This window comes from Microdochium trichocladiopsis (genome assembly GCF_020744255.1).
Source record: "Microdochium trichocladiopsis strain MPI-CAGE-CH-0230 chromosome Unknown B0I36scaffold_5, whole genome shotgun sequence".
Lineage (NCBI taxonomy): Eukaryota > Fungi > Ascomycota > Sordariomycetes > Xylariales > Microdochiaceae > Microdochium > Microdochium trichocladiopsis.
This window is the reverse complement of record NW_025763548.1, coordinates 1,062,726-1,080,419: the sequence shown is the minus strand read 5'-3', so window position 1 is coordinate 1,080,419 and position 17,694 is coordinate 1,062,726. Positions and strand designations below refer to the sequence as shown.

Sequence of the window (17,694 nt, the reverse complement as noted above, 5' to 3'; positions counted from 1 at the left end):
ATGGCCTTGCTCTGAATTTACAGACAACCATCGCCGCTGTGCACAAGCCGCAACGACGGCTCATCAATCCCCATAGCAAATCTAGGCTTTGGAAAACCGGAAAAACCCCCATCATTGCAGCAACGGGCGCTTGTCAATTTGGAGACGGAGGGGAGAGAGATAAGCAACCACGCCGACAACACGCGCGAACTTGCTTGCACGCACAGCGACAAAAGGACACATGATTGGTCTGCTGAGCAACTCCAATGTGTGGTTGATGGACTCGACGGCATAGACCACTACAACGGCAGAGGCAAAAGAACAAGAACATTGTCTCCAGCAATTACTACTCTGGCGCGCCACAGACCGCGCACTCATTATCTTTGCGCCTGCGCCTGAGCAGACCGCCCACCACCACCGCCGAGCCAGCCGCGGCAGTCCCGGTAGCCACCACAGAGCCGGGCTCCAAGCTTCTTCCCGCCGTCACCTGGTCCCGAGCCGCGTTATTTCTCTCTCTATCCAGCACCGCCTGGGGAGATTGCAGCGAGGCCTGACTGAGGACCAGGCTGTGGCTTACGAAGGGCGACGCACGGCTGCTCGACGGACAGCCAGCCAGCCAATGGGCGGGATGTCACCGTCCCCTGCGCACCCGGCGAAACGCCAGCGCCAGGCCTCGCCATCGGACAACAATGATGACTCGCCAGCGTCGGCCGCCGCCGTGATCGGGGCCCTGGAATCGCCCAGCGCCGCGACGGAGCAGTCTGACGGTGGCGGCGGCACGACGGGTGGCAAGCCTACCCCTTCGTCCGCGGGAGGAGGAGCAGCAGCAGTAGCAGGCGGCAGTAGCAGCAGTTTTCGCAACGTCAGCGCTTGCAACAGGTGCCGCCTGCGAAAGAACCGGTGCGACCAGAAGCTGCCGAGCTGCGCGAGCTGTGCAAAGGCCGGAGTATCTTGTGTTGGCTATGATCCCATCACGAAGCGGGAGATCCCCAGAAGGTATATATATATGACCACTTGCTCTGCAATTCTTCCAAAGAAGGTGTTTACGGGGAGCACGCTCACGTCCGGCTTGAGTATCTTGTTCCGTAATCCACGAGAAACGTGCTAACATGTGGACTGGGGCCTAGCTATGTCTTTTACCTCGAGACTCGTGTTGATCAGCTGGAGAAGTTGCTTGTGGCCAACAACATCCAGGTCCCCTCGGCAGATAGCTTGGAGCATTGCTCGCGCCCAGCGGCACAGGCGGTGCTGGACAAGGTCATGGCTGATATCTCCGAGCCCATGGCGTCAGGGACCAACACTGAGAACACAGAAATGTCAAGACCACAAACGCGCGACGGCGAGCACATAAGACCGCCTGGCAAGCCGGCTGGCTCGAGGCAGAGTGGCAACATGAGATCGGTGGCGTCTACTAATGGCATCTCCTTCGCGCGGGTCGTTTTTGCCGCCGTGCAGTCTTCTGTTGGCGACCAGAAGTCGAGTTCGGACAAGACGGGCCCGCGGCCCTCCAGGCGCAGGGAGTCGGTTGCGCAACAACAGCAGCAGCAGCAGCAACAACAACAACAGCAACAGCCGGGCGGCACCTCGATGCGAGACTCGTTCTTTGGCCTGCACACCCGGCCGACGATCAACCCGGCCGAGTTCCCGGACCGGGAGCTCGCGATCAAGCTCGTCAACCTGTACTTTGAGTACGCGAACCCTCAGATCCCCGTGCTGCACCGCGGCGAGTTCATGCAGATGTTTGACCTCGCGTACTCGAAGGAGGAGGGCAGGGCGTGCGGCTCAAAGGAGCTGTACATGCTCAACATGGTCTTCGCAATCGGCGGCGGCATCATCATGGACGCCCAGGCGACAGCCTCGGGTAGTGGAGGGGCGCTCAAGAGGCAGGCACAGCCCGAGGAGTACCATGCGAGCGCTATTGTACATCTCGAGGCGTGCCTGGGCAACAGTGGTGGCGGTCTCGAGGAGTTGCAGGCCGTGCTGCTGCTGGCAAATTTCGCACTGCTGCGGCCTGTGCCCCCGGGCTTGTGGTAAGTCGACGGTTTGGTTGTCTGGCAGTCGCCACCCGGTATGCTAACGAACCGTTCCAGGTACATTGTTGGAGTAGCCGTGCGCCTGGCTGTTGACTTGGGCCTTCACTACGAGGACGGCAAGGACATCGAGTTTGACTTGTCTAGCACCACGCCTTCAGCATCCAATGAGGCACGAGAGGCCCAGTTCCGCGAGAAGGGCAGGCGAGAGTTTGTGCGTGACCTGAGAAGACGTCTCTGGTGGTGCACGTACTCGTTCGACCGGCTCGTGAGCACATGCGTCGGTCGCCCCTTTGGCGTGTCGGACCAGGTTATTACCACCGAGTTCCCGTCTCTGCTGGACGACAAGTTCATCACCCCACAGGGCTTCACCAGGAAGCCGGTCGAGGGCGAGCCGACGTACAAGGCTGTGGCGAAGCATTACTTCCGCTTGCGGCTGCTGCAGTCCGAGATTCTGCAGGTGCTTCAGTATCAGCAGACGCAGATTGCCCGCTTCAACGGGCAGAACGTCCGCAACGAGTACATGCACACGAACCTCCCGTCGCCGTTTCTGGAGCGGTTCGATTCATTCCGCAGCTGGCGCCGGCATATTGACCAGCGCCTGTTTGAGTGGAAGGCGTCTGCGCCGTCCAAGGCGCAGTCTGGCGTGGCGTTCTCGCCCGAGTTCCTGGAGCTCAATTACTGGCAGACCATAATCATGTTGTACCGGCAGAGCCTGAGTGTGCCGTCAATGTTTGAAGGGGAGTACAACACGTCCAAGGAAGTCAACAGTCCGTCCGTCTACACGGCTGAGCAGCGTGACGACGAGGAGAGAGTGTACCTCAAGGTGGCCGAGGCTGGACAGAAGATTCTGCGACTGTACAGGCAGCTGCACTTGGTCGGACTGGTCAACTATACCTATCTCGCCACGCACCATCTCTTTATGGCGGGCATTTCGTACCTCTATGCCATCTGGCACTCACCAATTGTCAGGAGCCGTCTGGTAAGTGACAGAAAAACAAAAAAGCACGCACGACGAGACTAACCCGCAATGTCAGACCATGGATGAGGTCGACTTTACGATATTAGCAGCCACGTCGGTCTTCACCGACCTCATCGACAAGTGCCCTCCAGCAGAGGCCTGCCGAGATGCCTTCGACCGGACGGCCAAGGCGACAATCAGGATGGCGCACTCCACTGGAGGCTTTGGTCAAGTACTTGTCCGGAATCAGCAGCAGGGCTCGAGAATGGGGGGTGCCGACAACGACTACATGTCCGCCCGCGATGCCTCCGCCAATCGGAGGTGGCACCCTGCGCGGCGATCTCTAGAAAATGCAGCTGCCGGCGGGTTCCAACCCAATGCGTACGGCTATGCCAGCGCCGCCGCGGCCGCGCCCGCCTCGAGCACGCAGGATCCGCCAAGCACGCCATACCGGCACGCAGATCCACGAGTGAAGACCGAGCAGGACGGTGGCTATGGCGCGCTGCGATCTCTGACGGCTGCTTCATCGGGCGAAGGCATGCTCGACGGTCAGTCCTCAGCGGCATCTACGACAGCAGCCGGCATGTCTGTCCACACGAACCTGGATCCGGTGCTGAGCAGCGTGTCCCCCGCTGCCGGGCAAGTTGACTCGCCGATATCTGTCCGTAGCCTGACGCCGCGATCCAACCAGACTGTCCCCCCACAGTATGCGGCCAGTGATGCTGGATACGGCATGCTGCAATCACCAACCACGGCAGGGTACGGGAACGAGGCTGGGGGCGTGGCGTCCCTGTCTTACGCCGACCTGCAGGGGATGGACTTCCTGCAGGAGCTTCACCAGCAGCAGCTGGACCAAGACCAGCAAGGGATCGGGGCTGGTGGCGGGGGACTGCTGGGGTTTGATGGCCAGGACATGCAGATGGATGTCGGGCTGGGCATGGGGTGGGAGGGCATGCATCACGACTTTAGCGACGGGCAGCAGGTCGATCTTTTTGATGGATTCTTTTTTGGCGGCCAGCAAGGCGGCAGCGGCAATGGCTGATAGGACGACATCTGGCTATACGTGTACATGACGACAGTTGCCAACATGTACAAGCGGAGGAGGAGGACCTTGGCGGGTGGAAACCCCTTTTTGTTTGGGAAACGCGGAGAGGGATAGTCTGAGACACCAGCAGAGATATATCATAACTCGCCGATACTGAGCCGCCTCGCCGCCTCTTGTCTCAAATCATGTCTCCCTGAGTAGAAAACCCATGTGTCGTCCACATTGCTGTGCAGTTACAAAAGTGGTTGACAGGTCTTTGGGCCGACCGGGGTAGCCTGCCCAACCCAGGGTGCTTTCACATGCTTTGCCAAGAGTGGTCCCAGGCATGACGTCACGCCTTGTTCTCTACACGCATTCCCCAATCCACACCCACAGGAACTGCTGAGACACTGGCGCAGCGGCAGAGCCTCGATCACAAGGAAAGGGAGCCATCAGCGACGAAAGACTCGGGGATAAACTCAATGGAGCACTGACACGTGCTGGAACCCGCCAGTACAAGTGAGTGCCGTCACTCGACCCCATTAATTCCCGTGACGCCAGGTTTGGAGCAGGTGTGCCCTAGGTTCGTCCTTGCCGACGCGCTCCTTCCGAGTCTGCCGGTGTGCTACGCTTTTGCTCCTTAACGTCGCAGGAATCTAATAAGTTGCACACAACCAGCACACTCCCTTGAGCCATACCTCCACCCAGCTCACCATCTCAGTCGCTTTCATCACACACCACCACGCACAACACACACGCACACCATGGAGGACCCAACCCGCGAGATCGAGTCCGTGATCCTGTCCCTGACGCAGGGCAGCCGCGGGGAGCAAGAGGCGACACTCAACACGTACTTCCTGCCCAACGCGTACTTCATCCACCCGTTCTGCCGCGTGCCCTCGTTCGCGTTTGGCGGCATTGACAGCGACCCGCGCGAGCAGCAGGTCACGTCGCCGGACCCGACACACAAGCTGTGGCCGCTCAACTCGCGCTACCTCGTCCAGCTTGTGTACCAGTGGTACAAGATCCTCTCGCCCAGCATCGCGCTCGTGGTTGACAGCGCCGCCTTCGACGCCAAGGCCGGGCTGCTGTACGTCACCATCCGCCAGACCTTCACCATCTGGGTCGTCCCCTTCAACCTGTGGCAGGCAAAAGTCAAGCTCGTCAGCGTGCTCGAGTTGGCGTCCCTGCCCGCGCCGGAGCAGCAGGACGGACGCCATGCATCAGCATCTCGGAGCGGCGAGAACAACAACAGCAGCAGCAGCAGCAACAAGAACAACGCCAGCGGAGAGGTCAAGCTGGAAGGGAACGACGGAGAGGCGATGCCCTCCTTTGCACAGGTCGCTGCTCCCGGTCCCACACCCGCACACCACAACAGCACGTTCACACCATCCAACACGATGGTGAATGGCGATAGACCTAGCCACAGCAGCAGCGGCAGCAAGAAGCTCTATTACATCAAGGGCCAGGAGGACCACTACCAGGTGGACCAGTGGCTCAAGTTTGTGTCGCCATTCGGCCCGCTGTGGTTCCTCTGGCAGCTCTTTGCCACATTCCTGTGTGTGCTTGGTGTCGCCGTGCTATGGCCTGTCAGTGTGGTGGTCGATTCGAGGAAGCAGAGGAGGGCGGGAGCCAAGGACAAGCGCGGTTGAAAGATGGTCGCTGAAGTGGCGTCCTTGGTGGTTTAATTGAACCTGGCAATGCTCGAGGTCTATGTGCCCCCACGGTCTTGCTGGGAACTTGTGTTCTCTCTAAAAGGCGTTCGGTACTGGCGAGGAACTGCACCAAAAAACATGTTGTATTGTCCACAATTGAAGGGTTCATTTTCATTTTCATTTGAGGCAGGAGGCAGGAGGAGCTGCTGCAGACCCTGGTGCACCTGGAGGAGCAAGTCACGACTCCATGCTATGCTGAAGCGCTGGCGATGAAGATGCAGGCAATCATGCGCTGTCGCTATTTCTGCTTGATTGACGCCAATTGGCCTCTGGATGGCGCTGGCTGGGCTCGCAGGGCTGTGGCTGAGCCCCACCCCCCCGACTGCTGCACGACAACCGCCCAGCAACGACTTGCGCATCTGCACCTCCTTCCCCCATCCATCCCCGACCTAAACCTTTCATGTCAGCCAAGGCAGAAGCATAATTAGAAGCCTCACGATCCACTGCGGCTGCAATCCATTCTCGAGCGTCGTGGACAAGCACAGCGTGCTTGCGCCAAATTCAGTACTGTCGGACACAATCTTTGACCCTTCACACACCATACACCACATTGGGCCACCGCCTTCACACTCACTTGCGACACCGACTCAGCTGAGCAGCGACAAGGTCGTCCCTGTCTCACTCCTTTGGACAGGCCCTACACAATAGCAAGTCCGCCACAAAAACACATAGAGCCGCTTCGCCAGAGTACGATTGCCTGCTCAGGGGGAAACACTGGCACTCTGGACAAGTCGGTGGCGAACACGGCAACTATAGTCCTCTCTGAGCTGTATTTCCCGACAAATCGACGACAGTAACGACAACGACGACCAGCATCTTCCTTCCCGGATGGCACCCACATCGGGGCTCAGCACTGGCGACAGCGACAGCGATGGCTCAATCTCTTCCTCCTCCAATACTGTTCACCTCCTCCTCCGCCGCCTGACCGACTCGCTCGCCCCTGACCACAACAGCAAGAACAATGGCGCCTTCCTCGGCAGCCTCCGAAACCTCCACCGCGCAACCAGCGGCGTAGACACCGTCCCGGAGGGCTACGGCCTGCCCAACAGCCCGCCTCCCGGCACGGTCGCGGGCATCGTGGTCGGATCTGTGGCAGCGTTCCTGTTCGTGCTGTGGGTGATATACTTCTGCCTCAACTTTGGCCTGCCGGGAAGGCAGGTCTGGTCCGAGCGGGGCTCGGTGACCAACATGTCGAGGTCGGTGGTCTCGACGCGGCGGCGGGACGAGCGTTCGCGCAGCCGGGCCACGGGGACTGTGATTACCAATGCGGGGCCGGCTGCTGCGGCGGCGGCGGTCATTGCGGTCGAGGGCGCGAGGCGCAGTCGTAGCCGCGGAGGGGTGCTCAAGATGAAGAAGAAGCAGCACCGGCACCACCACTCGCGGTCCCGATCGCGATCTCCGCCGAGGATGGTCGAGGTGCGCCGGGAGACGTCGACACGGCGGGTCGCGGAGACGTCGACACGGCGGGTCGCGGAGAACCGGAGGAGTGGCGGCGGCGGCGGTGGTGGTGGTGGAGGCCGGGGAGGGCGATATGCCTACCACAACCCCAACGAGGACCAAATCATCGTCGAGGAGGAGATGACGGACCGGTCGGCGCTCGGGTACGGCGGTGCCTCGTCCGTGAGGAGTCGCAGCAGGAGTCGGGGCCCCATGCCGCCCAGGGGAGTGCCCGTGGTCATGGCGCCTGGGGTTCGTGGCGGTGGTGGCGCGGGGCCGGGAAGAGGCGGGGCAGGTGCGCCCCCGAGAGTCGTCCCATCGTCGATATTAAGCAGCGAGGACTACAGCCATAGCGAGACCGAGTCGGAGGACGAGGATGAGATTGTGGTCATGGAGGAGAACTCGACGCCGCCGCGGAGTCGGAGGGGTGGCAGACGGGATCGGAGGGGCTAGCAGTTCACAGAGGTTAGAGAAAAAGGGCCGGGCCTACCAGCTCTGATACTTGCAGCTATCTAGGTCTTTCCTTCGGTACGTCCATGCATGCTTGCTGGATCCTTCCTTACTAGCTACGGCAGGAAAGCGTCGAGGGGGCGTGTGCTGCTTGGTATCATGCCAAAAGTGTACATGTATTATCTGAAATGGCAATGTGTCCCAACTCTGTGTGGCGTGTCCAATCTGGTTCATCTCCCTTTGCAACGTGTGGCGCCTTTGCAATGCCGAAATGAACGGCTTGTTCACGAAAGAACAGTGCTCGTTCCTCGGGGCGCTGTGAAATGGTACATGGGACATGTGTGTGAATCGCAAGGTGGCGCTATGATACATTCCCGCGCTTTACTGATTCACCCACCCGCCCTGAAATCCCTGAGACCATGATGAAAGCCGTGAAACGTGCGTTCAAGCGTCAGTTTTCGTGTGTGTTTGTCCGTGACACGTGAAATCTGCCATGCCGACTCTTTTTTTTCAAATGAAGGAAATCTATTGGTCAATCGATACACTCACAAAATTGTGCATGGCGGCCCTGCGGTTCTTGTTTGTGTGCCAATTGTTGCTCTGGCGGTCTTTTTGTCCTGTTGAGCAGCACCCAAGCACTGTGGCAGGTCATTTTACAGATAGACAAGGGACTTTTGAAAGACTTCAGGTCATTTTCCAGGCATCGCAGCACTTCGCGCGTGGCCCCGTACGTACACCGATAGCTCCGCATCACACCCCCAGGTCTGACTGGTTTCGACAACTGGAATTTTGCTTGCTCTCATTCAGATGAGTGAACATGCCTGCCTCCTTATCAATGACAGGTTACCCCCTTGGGGACCCCCAATCTCCCATCTACTAATCCACGGCTTTTGCAAGCTGAGGTCGGTCACCTTTCAGCTGAGCTGGCCATCGAGATCCACACGCTGCAATACAACTGTGTGACTCATTGTCACACCTGCACGGGAAGGACTAGCCCCCAAAGTCAGCTGATCGCGCGACGCCTTCGCGTCCAGGACCGGGACGCCACGGTCGCGGTCCATTGGATTTCCCGGACGGAGTGGTGTAAAGTCCGCGCGCGTGCGCGAAGCTGAAAGGTCCATCGTGAACCGACATTCTGCGTTGCAGGTGGAGACGCAGGTTGGAGCAGAGGGGCCTGGAGAAGCGGGCCTGCTTGTGCTGAATACGTATGGAACCGTCGCACAAGGAGACACTTGCCAGTGCTCGTACCTCCGCCCATGGAGGCATTGCGCAATCCTTCCTTGGCGAGTGGTAACTTGATGCCTGCTGGCAATTGTTCCTCGTTGTTGCTCTGTAGTCAATTGCTGGTGAGAGCGCTGATGACGACAAGCGCTGAGCTGACAGCCCGCGGCAATCAAGGGGATTGAGCCTGCCCTGATCTGGAAAGTGCAAAGCTTGGCGCCCAGGCAGCGATCCCCGCTGTTTTCTCAGGGTCCACGCCCGACAGCCGGGGTTCCGCGGGGTTGCTGCTGTGAATCCACCGCTTCCCAGTCCAGAACCTGTTGGGGCTCGAAGCTTTGTTGCTTTTTGCTGCTGCTGCCAATGGCCGAATGCAAGCTGCAGGCTAGAGAGCTGTGCTTACCGTGCTAAAGGTCGAGTGAGCCAAGCCGTGTAGAAAATGAGTATATAGTCACCTCGGCACGTCCGCGGTCTGACTTAACCACTCTGCTTTTCCACCCCATCTTGTCTTGTCTGTGTACTCCTTTCGTGTCGACCTCGCACATCTGTCGCCGCCATCAGCTTCCATCGCCCTCTAAACATCCATACATCATCATGGCTGAGGAAGAACCCAAGACCTACCGTGGCAACTGCCACTGTGCCGCCTTTGTCTTCGAGGCCAAACTCCCAGAGATAAAAAAGCTCCAGGGCTGCAACTGCAGCTACTGCCACAAGGACGCCTTCCTGTACGCTCGACTCAAAGGCCAAGAGGATCTCGTCTTTGAAAAGGGCAAGCTCGAAGACCTGGTTTCGTACCAATTCGGCCCAAAGGGCATCGACCACATGGTAGGTGCCGTCCCGGCCATGACCGAAAATCGAAGTTGCGCTTGAGCATGCTGGCTAATGACTTCCAGTTCTGTGGCAAGTGCGGGACCACCATCGTCGTCAAAGGGCATGTCACGCTCGATTCCGGCGACAAGTTTGACTTGTTCTCCGTCAATGTGAGTTGCCTGTTGTCTCCCCCAGAGACATTTTTGCCTTGGTCTGGCAACCCCAGCTGATTGTATCCTACAGGCTCGATCCTTCCAGCACGGCCAATTGCCTAACCTCTGGGATATGGAGCTTGACCAGTAAGATGAACCCTCCTTCGCAACCTTCAAAGGGTACTCGGTCAGATGTTTTTACTGACATTCCTCATGTGCTGTAGCTTCGACGGCGCTAGTTTCGGGAGCAAGTACGAGATCCCCGAGTTCGAAGGGCCGAAACCAGAAGGCGAGGGCGAGGGCATCAAGTTCTACACCGGCAGTTGCCATTGCGGTGCTGTGCGTGTTGGTATCAACACGTTTCCTCTCGACAAGACTTATAACAAGTTCATGACGGAATGCAACTGCAGTTTTGACAACAGGGTCAGTCTGAACCAAGAATGCCCCTTTCCTTGCAACACGCTGACAAACATTCTAGGCCGGCTGCGCATGGATCTACCCTTCGGCGAAAAGGGTGTCGATCCAGGGCGAGGAGAATGTGACAGTTTACCGCTTCAACCTTGGAGTCTGGGGCAAGGCATTCTGCAAGACCTGCGGCATCTACCTCTATGGCAAGTATCACTCGCCTCCCGAGGCCGCGATTGCCAACTTGTCTGAAGAGGGCAAGAAGTGGGTACTGGGCGGTGCTCACCTCCGGCCGCTCAACATCAGGATTCTCAATGGTGTCGACCTCAAGGAGCTCAAGCTGTCTCACAGTGACGGATACACCAACATCCCGCCGGGATACACCGAGCCATGAGAAGGTACTCGCTTTTGACCTCGTGTGATGATGCAGTACGTAGCATAATGTTCAGAGAATGAAGTTTCGCGAAAGGAGTTTCATGTCATGGCGTTTGTGTCGTTGCTCTCTATCGGACGACCGCCTTTCCGATAGCGGGCCACGTCCCAAACCGGATTGCCGTCGTCGTCGAAATCCGCCCATTTGAAAAAGGAGCAGCTCTCCCCTTGTGGCGTGTTACCACGGTGGCACATCCAGAAGTACCGCCCCCAATTCTCCTTGCGCTTCTGCACAACCTTCAACACCGTCGGTATTCCGCATTTGCACTTGGGCGTGTATTTGGGGTGGAAAATGGCCTTGTAGTCTCTGTAGGTCACATTGATTCTCCTACTGCCAGCGATGGGATGCGGATCGATAGCCTGCGCCGGGGCGATTGAATGCTTCCAGAGTTCTTGCATCTCGCTGTGCATGACGAGCAGGGAATTGTGAGGTAGATGGATGGAGATCTGACCCTCGGCATCTGGATCATCCGTGAGGTTGTTGTCGCTGTCTCGGGGGAGCACTTTGCGTACGCGGAACTCGCGAGCGACGCCAAGGGAGAGCGATCCGATCACAGCCCGCGGTCCAAGGTAGGTGAGGTGGTCGCTGTGATATCCAACATGTTCTTGGGGCCCGTTGTAGCAGTTGACAAAGGCTGCGTTGGGCTGCCATGGGTCTGGTGATTGGTATTTGAGCTTCTGGCCATCCGGGTACTTGGTTTTGATGCGGTGCTGGATCTCCTTGTTCACAGCCTCCCTGACCAGTGGCTTGACCCGCAGAAGCTGTGGCGTGATCCGACGCACGTCCTACAATTGTGTTTCGTGGTAGTCAGTCTCCATATCTGCACCTGTCTGGCGTTGTTCACATCTCCGCATGCTGGAACATACCGTTAAGCTGGAGCCGTTATAGTAGTATTCGTTCTTCTGCGTGCTCTGTTCTGCCTCTGTCTCGACGTAGAACGTCGAGGTGTGGGGGCTTGCGACGACATTGTCAAAGATCTTAAAGGTGATTTTCTCAAAAGTCTTGGACTCTTCGAGCATTTCGCGGAGCAGGTCGTTGGCCATGTCGACGGGAAGGAAGTTGTGTATGATGCTGCATGGGGTGTGCTCTGCCACGTCTTCTGGGTCGTATAGACGAAGGGTTGTGCCCTTCCTGGACAGTGTCTTGGGCTTCTTCGTAGGAGTAGTCCCTAGCTTTGTCGTGCTGTTGCTCGTGGCGAAGCCTCTGAGTGAGGTCTGAGTTCCTACCACGGCTTGGCTGGGCTTGTGCAACAGAGGTGGTGTGAATTGCGTGTCTGCCAAGGATGCAGAGGTGGCCTCGACTGAACCGTCGTGGGCCAAGAGGCTGTCCAGCAGCACGTCTTGACCCAGTCCTGGGTGTAAAGAGGCCAGGATCGCCAGCTTGACGTCTGTCGACTCGTCATCATCTTGTAGGTATGGCGAGGGATCGGGGACCGACGGTGCTGTGGATTTCCGCTTCACGCCCCTCAAGAACGCGTCCATTGTGCACAGATTCCTCCACTCGTGTGTCGCCAGTCGCTGGTTGGGATTTGCACAGCAAGCATTTCAGAATATCTGATATTGCAAGAACTACGGATTAATGGTAACGTTCTTTTTGAGCTGAGGCAGCCTTGGGAGGGTGCCTTCCGTGTTGAGCAAAGGGCGACCAATTGAATGGGAGCACCAGGGCCATCCTTCAGCAGACAGGGATTTGGAGCCTTTCATGTGCCAAAACCCCCTCCACAGAGCAGCAGACAGACCCCTGGCCTGGCCGCCCACAGTACCCACCACAGCTGCTTCCCCCCGCTACTTGAGCTGTCCGCTCCGCCGTGACTTCTGCCGAGGCCCCGCGGCGTGCTTTGCCTAGCGCAGTCCTCCCCCATGGGCGACACTCTCCACGATCTCGAAGCTGCCACCTCGTCTGGGCAACTACACTCAACCTCCCATCTCGCCCGCCATGGCTGCCATGCTCGAGTTCCGCACGCCGGGCTTCAACCCGTACGCCGTCAAATACTCGCCCTACTACGACTCGCGCATCGCCGTCGCATCCGCCGCAAACTATGGCATTGTCGGCAACGGCCGCCTCTTCTGCCTGGGGCTCGGCCCGCAGGGGGTGCGCATCGAAAAGACGTTTGACACAAACGACGCCCAGTACGATGTCGCCTGGTCCGAGATCAACGAGAACCAGCTCCTCGCGGCCTGCGGCGACGGCTCCGTCAAGTTATACGACATCAATGTCAACGACTTCCCCGTCATGAACTTCCACGAGCACAAGCGCGAGACCTTCTCCGTCGCCTGGAGCCCCGTGACCAAGGATACCTTCGCGTCAAGTAGTTGGGACGGCACCGTCAAGATTGTATGCATCGCCCATTTTGGCTGTGTTCCTCTTTGCCGTCATCATCATAGCCTTGCAGTTTCCGCTAACAGTCGTCCGTTTCGTTCTGGGGGAAACAGTGGTCGCCCGCCCGCAAGGACTCGATACGAACCCTTCCCGTGGGCAACTGCACATACAGCACCTCGTACTGCCCGTCAAACCCCAACATCATCTCGGCCGTCTCCTCCGACTCGTTCCTGCGGATATTCGACCTGCGCACGCCCGTGTCCGCCCAGTACCACCTCACCACCAAGATCCCCGTGCACCAGATGCCGCCCGTGCCCTTGCCCGCCAACCTCCCGGGCCCCCCGCCGCCGACCATGCCCGCCGAGATCCTGACGCACGACTGGAACAAGTACAACGACACGGTGATCGCGACCGGCGGGGTGGACAGGAGCATCCGGATCTTTGACATCCGCAACGCCTCGGCGGGCCCCAGCGCCCTGCTCATGGGCCACGAGTACGCGGTCCGCCGCCTCGCGTGGTCCCCGCACGCCAGCGACATCCTCGTCAGCACGAGCTACGACATGACGGTGCGCCTGTGGACAGACGGGTCCACCATGGCGCCCACGCCCGAGCAGGCCAGCCAGTCGCCCATCCGCGCCGGCGTGCAGCTGGGCCTGATGAACAGGCATACCGAGTTCGTCATGGGCGTCGACTGGTGCCTGTTTGGCGTGGGCGGGTGGGTCGCTACCGTGGGCTGGGACGAGCGGTTACTGCTGTGGGATGCGAATATGATGCTCCAGGGGAGGTGATTGGCTTGTGAGGATGAGGAACGAGGATGAAGCAGAAGAAGAAGAGGTGGAGCGTCTCAAGGAGCATGACGCAAATTGCTGCTCGGAGAGATTGCTGCTGCACATTCGAAGAGAAAGAAGGGAAACCATGAAGGGCGTGGGAGCAAAACAAGGGGAAATAAAAAAAGGAGCATCTAGCCGGAGTTTTGGGAGTTTCCTTTAGGGGCTGTTCGAGTATCCCCCCCCCCCCGGCACTCAAGTCGAGGGCGGTAGCTGACATTACTGCAAACAAATATTACGAACCAATGCTTGGGACTATGGTTTATGGTGACCACCCCTGTGGTACATGACCATTGGTGTATGATTTAAGAATGCCAGGATCCTGAAACTATGAGGTGATCGTCATATTGTATTGTTTTATTATTCATTACTACTATAAGTATCGAGGACAGGCTTCTCAGCCGGTTATTGACCGTGTCATGAATTGAGCAAAGCGCATGTGTCCACTCGGAGATAGTCTCAAATATGTGCACTGCAGGCCACCTCGGGGCACACTCACGACACGAGCTAAAGCTTCCTCCACACATCCCTCCACGAGAGAAGCAACGATCCCTTTCCTCTCTCTCTCTCTCCCCCCTCACTCTGTCCACTCGGAGCCGGCGGTGCGCTCGTAGTACCAGACGGCGCCGGGGGCCTTTGCGCAGTTGGACACGCGGCCGCCGTTGATGTCTGCGGGGACGCGCACGGCCCTGCCGTCCTGCGGGCGGCCGGCGACGTGCATGTAGTACCACATCTCGGAGAGGACGGTGCCGCCGTTGTCGAGGGAGCCCGCGCCCGCGGCGGTGGTGTTGTACTTGGGTCCCGAGCAGCCGACGTAGGGCAGGAAGCCGTACTTCTCCGTGAGGGCGCCCTGGATGTCCGAGAGCGAGTAGGCCGTCTGGTTGGACGGGTGGATGCCCTTGCAGGCCAGCCAGCGCCAGGTGGGGAGCGTCTTGAAGTAGGAGATGGTGGTCTCGAGGAAGTCGACGAGGTCCTCGTTCTTGCGGTACTGGGGGCCGTAGCACTCGACGTCAAAGGTGCTGAAGCAGGTGGCGTGCTTGGAGAACTCGTGGGCCCACAGGAACCAGTCTTGCTGGTTCAGGCCGATCCAGAACCTGACGGGTGGAGGGATTCGCGTGTCAGAGGGATGGTGTCTCGGAAAGGTATTCCCCACGGTGGGGTGGAGGTGAGGACTCAAGACCTACTTCTTCATGTACGCAAGAAGATCGTACTTGCCAAAAGGCGTGATGAACTCTTCGATCGAGTTGCCAGTGTAGGGCGGGACGGGCTCGCCGGCCGGAGTGCCGGTGGTAGTGTTGGGGGACGGCTCAGGGTCATACTGGCGGCTGTTATGGTGGTGTTAGTAGATATTATTGAACGTCAGGCCTGGGGTGAAACTGGCGATGCCTACCTTAGGTCGCAATACTGCGTGTAGGAGCCTTTTTGACGGGAAAGACAGCATGTCAGTTTCCAGTCTGGATGTCGAACAAAGCGGCATAGTGATCCGCATTCAGGTCAATTATTTACCGTTACAGAAGTCTGCAAGTGCCAACGGTTAGCTTTTCTCTGTTGGATCTCCTGGCCTGCATAGCCACCGGAAATGCAGACTTACCAGGCCACAGGCCGTGTATGGTCCATGAGTTTTGGGGCAGGAGCTGGCCCTCGGCCTCGAGGCCGGTGTAGGTGTTCCAGAACTGGGTCTGGAGGAGGAGGCCGCCGTAGGTCTCGACACAGCACGAGTCGACCTTGTCCGGGGTTGCGCCTGCTGAGCACGAGAGGACGGGCTCGACGAGGGCACAGGTGTGGTTGGCGGTACTGAGGCCCGGGTAGAGGCCGGCGCGGGCCGTCTGGGCGAGCAGGGAGAAGGCGACTGCGGCGTTGGCCGGGGCGGAGAAGCGGGAGGGAGCCATGGCTAGCTAGTACGGATCTCTTGTTTCTTCTTGGCTCGTCTTGGCTGGCCTTGGAACTGGTGACGTCGTCCTCTGATGACACTCCGGGAATCTGAGCAAGCGGAGAGCGGGAGCTACAGTGCTGGCTGGGCGGTCCGTATCGACGGGGCAGGGCCATGCTTTTATGGCCCCAGGCCAATGCCGGCCGCCTATTGATTACATGATGGCGATCCTGGGATTGCTCGAGGCGCCGTTGTCCGCTGGAGAAGCTTGCAAGTCGAGGAGCGGCTGGCCCCAGAAGGGAAGGCTGGGCGCGGTGGGGCCGTCGGTGACGACGCCGGCCGTGCACCTGGCCCCGATGCGCCCTCTGACTGGCCAATGCCTCGCAACGGCCAGGAACCACAATCACGGCGTCAGTCCTGTTTGGGCAGCTCACTTTGCAACCCTGCAGAGCAAAAAAACAACACAGCAGCAGCAGTAGCCAGAGACTCAAAGCAATCAAGTCCCGGTCGGTCGGATGTCGCCGTTCGGCCCCCCTTGCCATCTGGAGGCCCGCCAGCTCGGCTCGGTGCAGATTGCGGAGTGATAGGTCTTGGCCCACGTGGCCACTCTCTTGGCCAGGCTTCGGCTGTCACAATGTGAGAAAACAAGCAAGCCTAAGCCTAGGAGGAGCCACGCGCATACACTTGGGAGAAATACCAGGACCAATCAAAAGCTTCACTGGACGTGTTAAATGTGGTCTTGATTGGCTCTCAGTCTTTGTGTGAATTGCTCGGCATAGGAGAGGCTGCCATCACTTGATCATGCTAGCTGGTAAGTCGACAATCTCTGCCGTGCTATAGACCCGATATGGAGTCCAAACTCCGGCATGATCTGCTTGTGGCTCCAAACATGATTATTGGCGTAAATCGGTTCAGCATCCGTGTTTCATGTGGCCTTGTCGTTCTACGTGCGTTGCGGTCAACGGTGTCGCGATCGCACGTACTGCCCGTTTCGTGCAGTGTTTGATGTTTTGATAGTGGTAATAACACAGGTGACAAAACATTCGGGTGGAGTCGGTTTGGTAAATACTCATTGGCCCTAATCTCCTGGGAGGGGTGGTGGCTCTTTATGACCGTGTTCATGCCACTGCCTACACTTCAGTATGGATTATTGTATCATTCAGAAGGACTGAGCAGTCAAGCCCGGAGCGTGCCCTGGTATGTGTTGAGATCTGCTGGATCTACCCTTCCACTTTATGAATCGTTCCTGTGCCCGGCATGGTACTACTTCATTGCAAATCAATGAACTACTTTGCTTTTCTCTCTGTCTTTCTCTCTGTCTTTCTCTCTGTCTTTCTCTCTGTCTTTCTCTCTGTCTTTCTCTCTGTCTTTCTCTCTGTCTTTCTCTCTGTCTTTCTCTCTGTCTTTCTCTCTGTCTTTCTCTCTGTCTTTCTCTCTGTCTTCCTCTCCGCGTTTGGAACGTCGTTGCACAAAGAACATATAAAGATCGCTGATGAATCCTTACACTCTAGGCGTCGACACTCACGTCGGCCACGCACTGCCATAAAATAACCGACTGTCGCAATCGGCAGCGAGGAGACGCAGCATGATTCTGCCTCTGCATGTCATCATGTTGGTCTCACCTTGGGCTCTTACTCTCTCTCACCCGCTAGCTCTCTGTCCTACCTTGCGTTGCCCATAGACGTCGGTAGGCACACGTTTCCCTCTGTTGGTGGGCGGACAAGAACGAACAAAATGCCGACGTACCCGCCAGTTCCTCGGCTTTTCTTTTTTTCCCCTTCTTGTCTCTAAAGATTAAGACTATTGTCAGTAAATATCGGGTATGATCTGCCAGTCGAACTCGACAATTGTTCTCCCACTGCCGTGGGATGGGGAAATGGGAACCTGAAACAACTCCAGCCCGGCGACCAGGTGCTGCTGGAGCATCAGACAGAAGTCACCTGCACATGGCGGCACAGGCCATGACGCCGAGTTGGTCCTGTAGAAGTCGGCCCATTTTGATCGTGCAAGACTGCCAAACACACAATGTTGCCATCTTTCGAAACACGGCCAACCTAAACGTCC

At 58.0% G+C, this 17,694-nt stretch overlaps 7 protein-coding genes across 7 annotated transcripts; 5 read left to right on the top strand and 2 right to left on the bottom strand.

The window, feature by feature from the left end:
* Nucleotides 1-411: 411 nt before the first annotated feature.
* Nucleotides 412-4,280, top strand: B0I36DRAFT_115236 (fungal-specific transcription factor domain-containing protein). The gene is made up of 4 exons (XM_046147951.1): nt 412-975; nt 1,107-2,009; nt 2,070-2,991; nt 3,047-4,280. The coding sequence occupies exons 1-4, from the start codon at nt 599-601 to the stop codon at nt 4,010-4,012; spliced, it is 3,168 nt and encodes a 1,055-aa protein (XP_046012562.1). The 5' UTR covers nt 412-598; the 3' UTR covers nt 4,013-4,280.
* A 1-nt stretch (nt 4,281) lies between these two features.
* Nucleotides 4,282-5,676, top strand: B0I36DRAFT_115412 (uncharacterized protein). The gene is made up of 2 exons (XM_046147954.1): nt 4,282-4,513; nt 4,716-5,676. Exon 2 carries the CDS (start codon nt 4,759-4,761, stop codon nt 5,644-5,646), a length of 888 nt encoding a protein of 295 aa, XP_046012561.1. The 5' UTR covers nt 4,282-4,513; nt 4,716-4,758; the 3' UTR covers nt 5,647-5,676.
* A 627-nt stretch (nt 5,677-6,303) lies between these two features.
* Nucleotides 6,304-8,001, top strand: B0I36DRAFT_115239 (uncharacterized protein). The gene has a single exon (XM_046147952.1). The coding sequence runs from the start codon at nt 6,538-6,540 to the stop codon at nt 7,597-7,599; it is 1,062 nt and encodes a 353-aa protein (XP_046012560.1). The 5' UTR covers nt 6,304-6,537; the 3' UTR covers nt 7,600-8,001.
* A 1,407-nt stretch (nt 8,002-9,408) lies between these two features.
* B0I36DRAFT_374027 (glutathione-dependent formaldehyde-activating enzyme) lies at nt 9,409-10,575 on the top strand (the record flags this gene model as incomplete). Its single annotated transcript, XM_046160239.1, has 5 exons — nt 9,409-9,639; nt 9,708-9,749; nt 9,868-9,923; nt 10,001-10,199; nt 10,255-10,575. 5 exons carry the CDS (start codon nt 9,409-9,411, stop codon nt 10,573-10,575), a joined length of 849 nt encoding a protein of 282 aa, XP_046012559.1.
* An 80-nt stretch (nt 10,576-10,655) lies between these two features.
* Nucleotides 10,656-12,095, bottom strand: B0I36DRAFT_242443 (GRF zinc finger domain-containing protein; the record flags this gene model as incomplete). The annotated part of the gene is made up of 2 exons (XM_046149911.1): nt 10,656-11,399; nt 11,481-12,095. 2 exons carry the CDS (start codon nt 12,093-12,095, stop codon nt 10,656-10,658), a joined length of 1,359 nt encoding a protein of 452 aa, XP_046012558.1.
* Nucleotides 12,096-12,377: 282 nt separating this feature from the next.
* Nucleotides 12,378-14,090, top strand: B0I36DRAFT_322679 (WD repeat domain-containing protein). Its single transcript, XM_046153883.1, has 2 exons — nt 12,378-12,948; nt 13,047-14,090. Exons 1-2 carry the CDS (start codon nt 12,550-12,552, stop codon nt 13,719-13,721), a joined length of 1,074 nt encoding a protein of 357 aa, XP_046012557.1. The 5' UTR covers nt 12,378-12,549; the 3' UTR covers nt 13,722-14,090.
* Nucleotides 14,091-15,890, bottom strand: B0I36DRAFT_322676 (ribonuclease T2 family protein). The gene is made up of 5 exons (XM_046153882.1): nt 15,352-15,890; nt 15,267-15,278; nt 15,151-15,178; nt 14,945-15,085; nt 14,091-14,854 (listed from the first exon to the last, which is right to left on the bottom strand). Exons 1-5 carry the CDS (start codon nt 15,647-15,649, stop codon nt 14,338-14,340), a joined length of 996 nt encoding a protein of 331 aa, XP_046012556.1. The 5' UTR covers nt 15,650-15,890; the 3' UTR covers nt 14,091-14,337.
* Nucleotides 15,891-17,694: the final 1,804 nt, after the last annotated feature.

What these genes read in the sequence shown, in the direction of transcription:
- B0I36DRAFT_115236 (XM_046147951.1), top strand. Translation starts at nt 599, where the DNA reads ATGGGCGGGATGTCACCGTCCCCTGCGCACCCGGCGAAACGCCAGCGC. An exon ending in CCTGTGCCCCCGGGCTTGTG is followed by an intron (nt 2,010 to 2,069) that starts GTAAGTCGACGG and finishes GAACCGTTCCAG; the next exon opens with GTACATTGTTGGAGTAGCCG. An exon ending in CAATTGTCAGGAGCCGTCTG is followed by an intron (nt 2,992 to 3,046) that starts GTAAGTGACAGA and finishes CCGCAATGTCAG; the next exon opens with ACCATGGATGAGGTCGACTT.
- B0I36DRAFT_115412 (XM_046147954.1), top strand. Translation starts at nt 4,759, where the DNA reads ATGGAGGACCCAACCCGCGAGATCGAGTCCGTGATCCTGTCCCTGACG.
- B0I36DRAFT_115239 (XM_046147952.1), top strand. Translation starts at nt 6,538, where the DNA reads ATGGCACCCACATCGGGGCTCAGCACTGGCGACAGCGACAGCGATGGC.
- B0I36DRAFT_322679 (XM_046153883.1), top strand. Translation starts at nt 12,550, where the DNA reads ATGGCTGCCATGCTCGAGTTCCGCACGCCGGGCTTCAACCCGTACGCC. An exon ending in GGGACGGCACCGTCAAGATT is followed by an intron (nt 12,949 to 13,046) that starts GTATGCATCGCC and finishes TGGGGGAAACAG; the next exon opens with TGGTCGCCCGCCCGCAAGGA.
- B0I36DRAFT_322676 (XM_046153882.1), bottom strand. Translation starts at nt 15,649, where the DNA reads ATGGCTCCCTCCCGCTTCTCCGCCCCGGCCAACGCCGCAGTCGCCTTC. An exon ending in ACGCAGTATTGCGACCTAAG is followed by an intron (nt 15,086 to 15,150) that starts GTAGGCATCGCC and finishes CCACCATAACAG; the next exon opens with CCGCCAGTATGACCCTGAGC. An exon ending in CTTCTTGCGTACATGAAGAA is followed by an intron (nt 14,855 to 14,944) that starts GTAGGTCTTGAG and finishes TCCACCCGTCAG; the next exon opens with GTTCTGGATCGGCCTGAACC.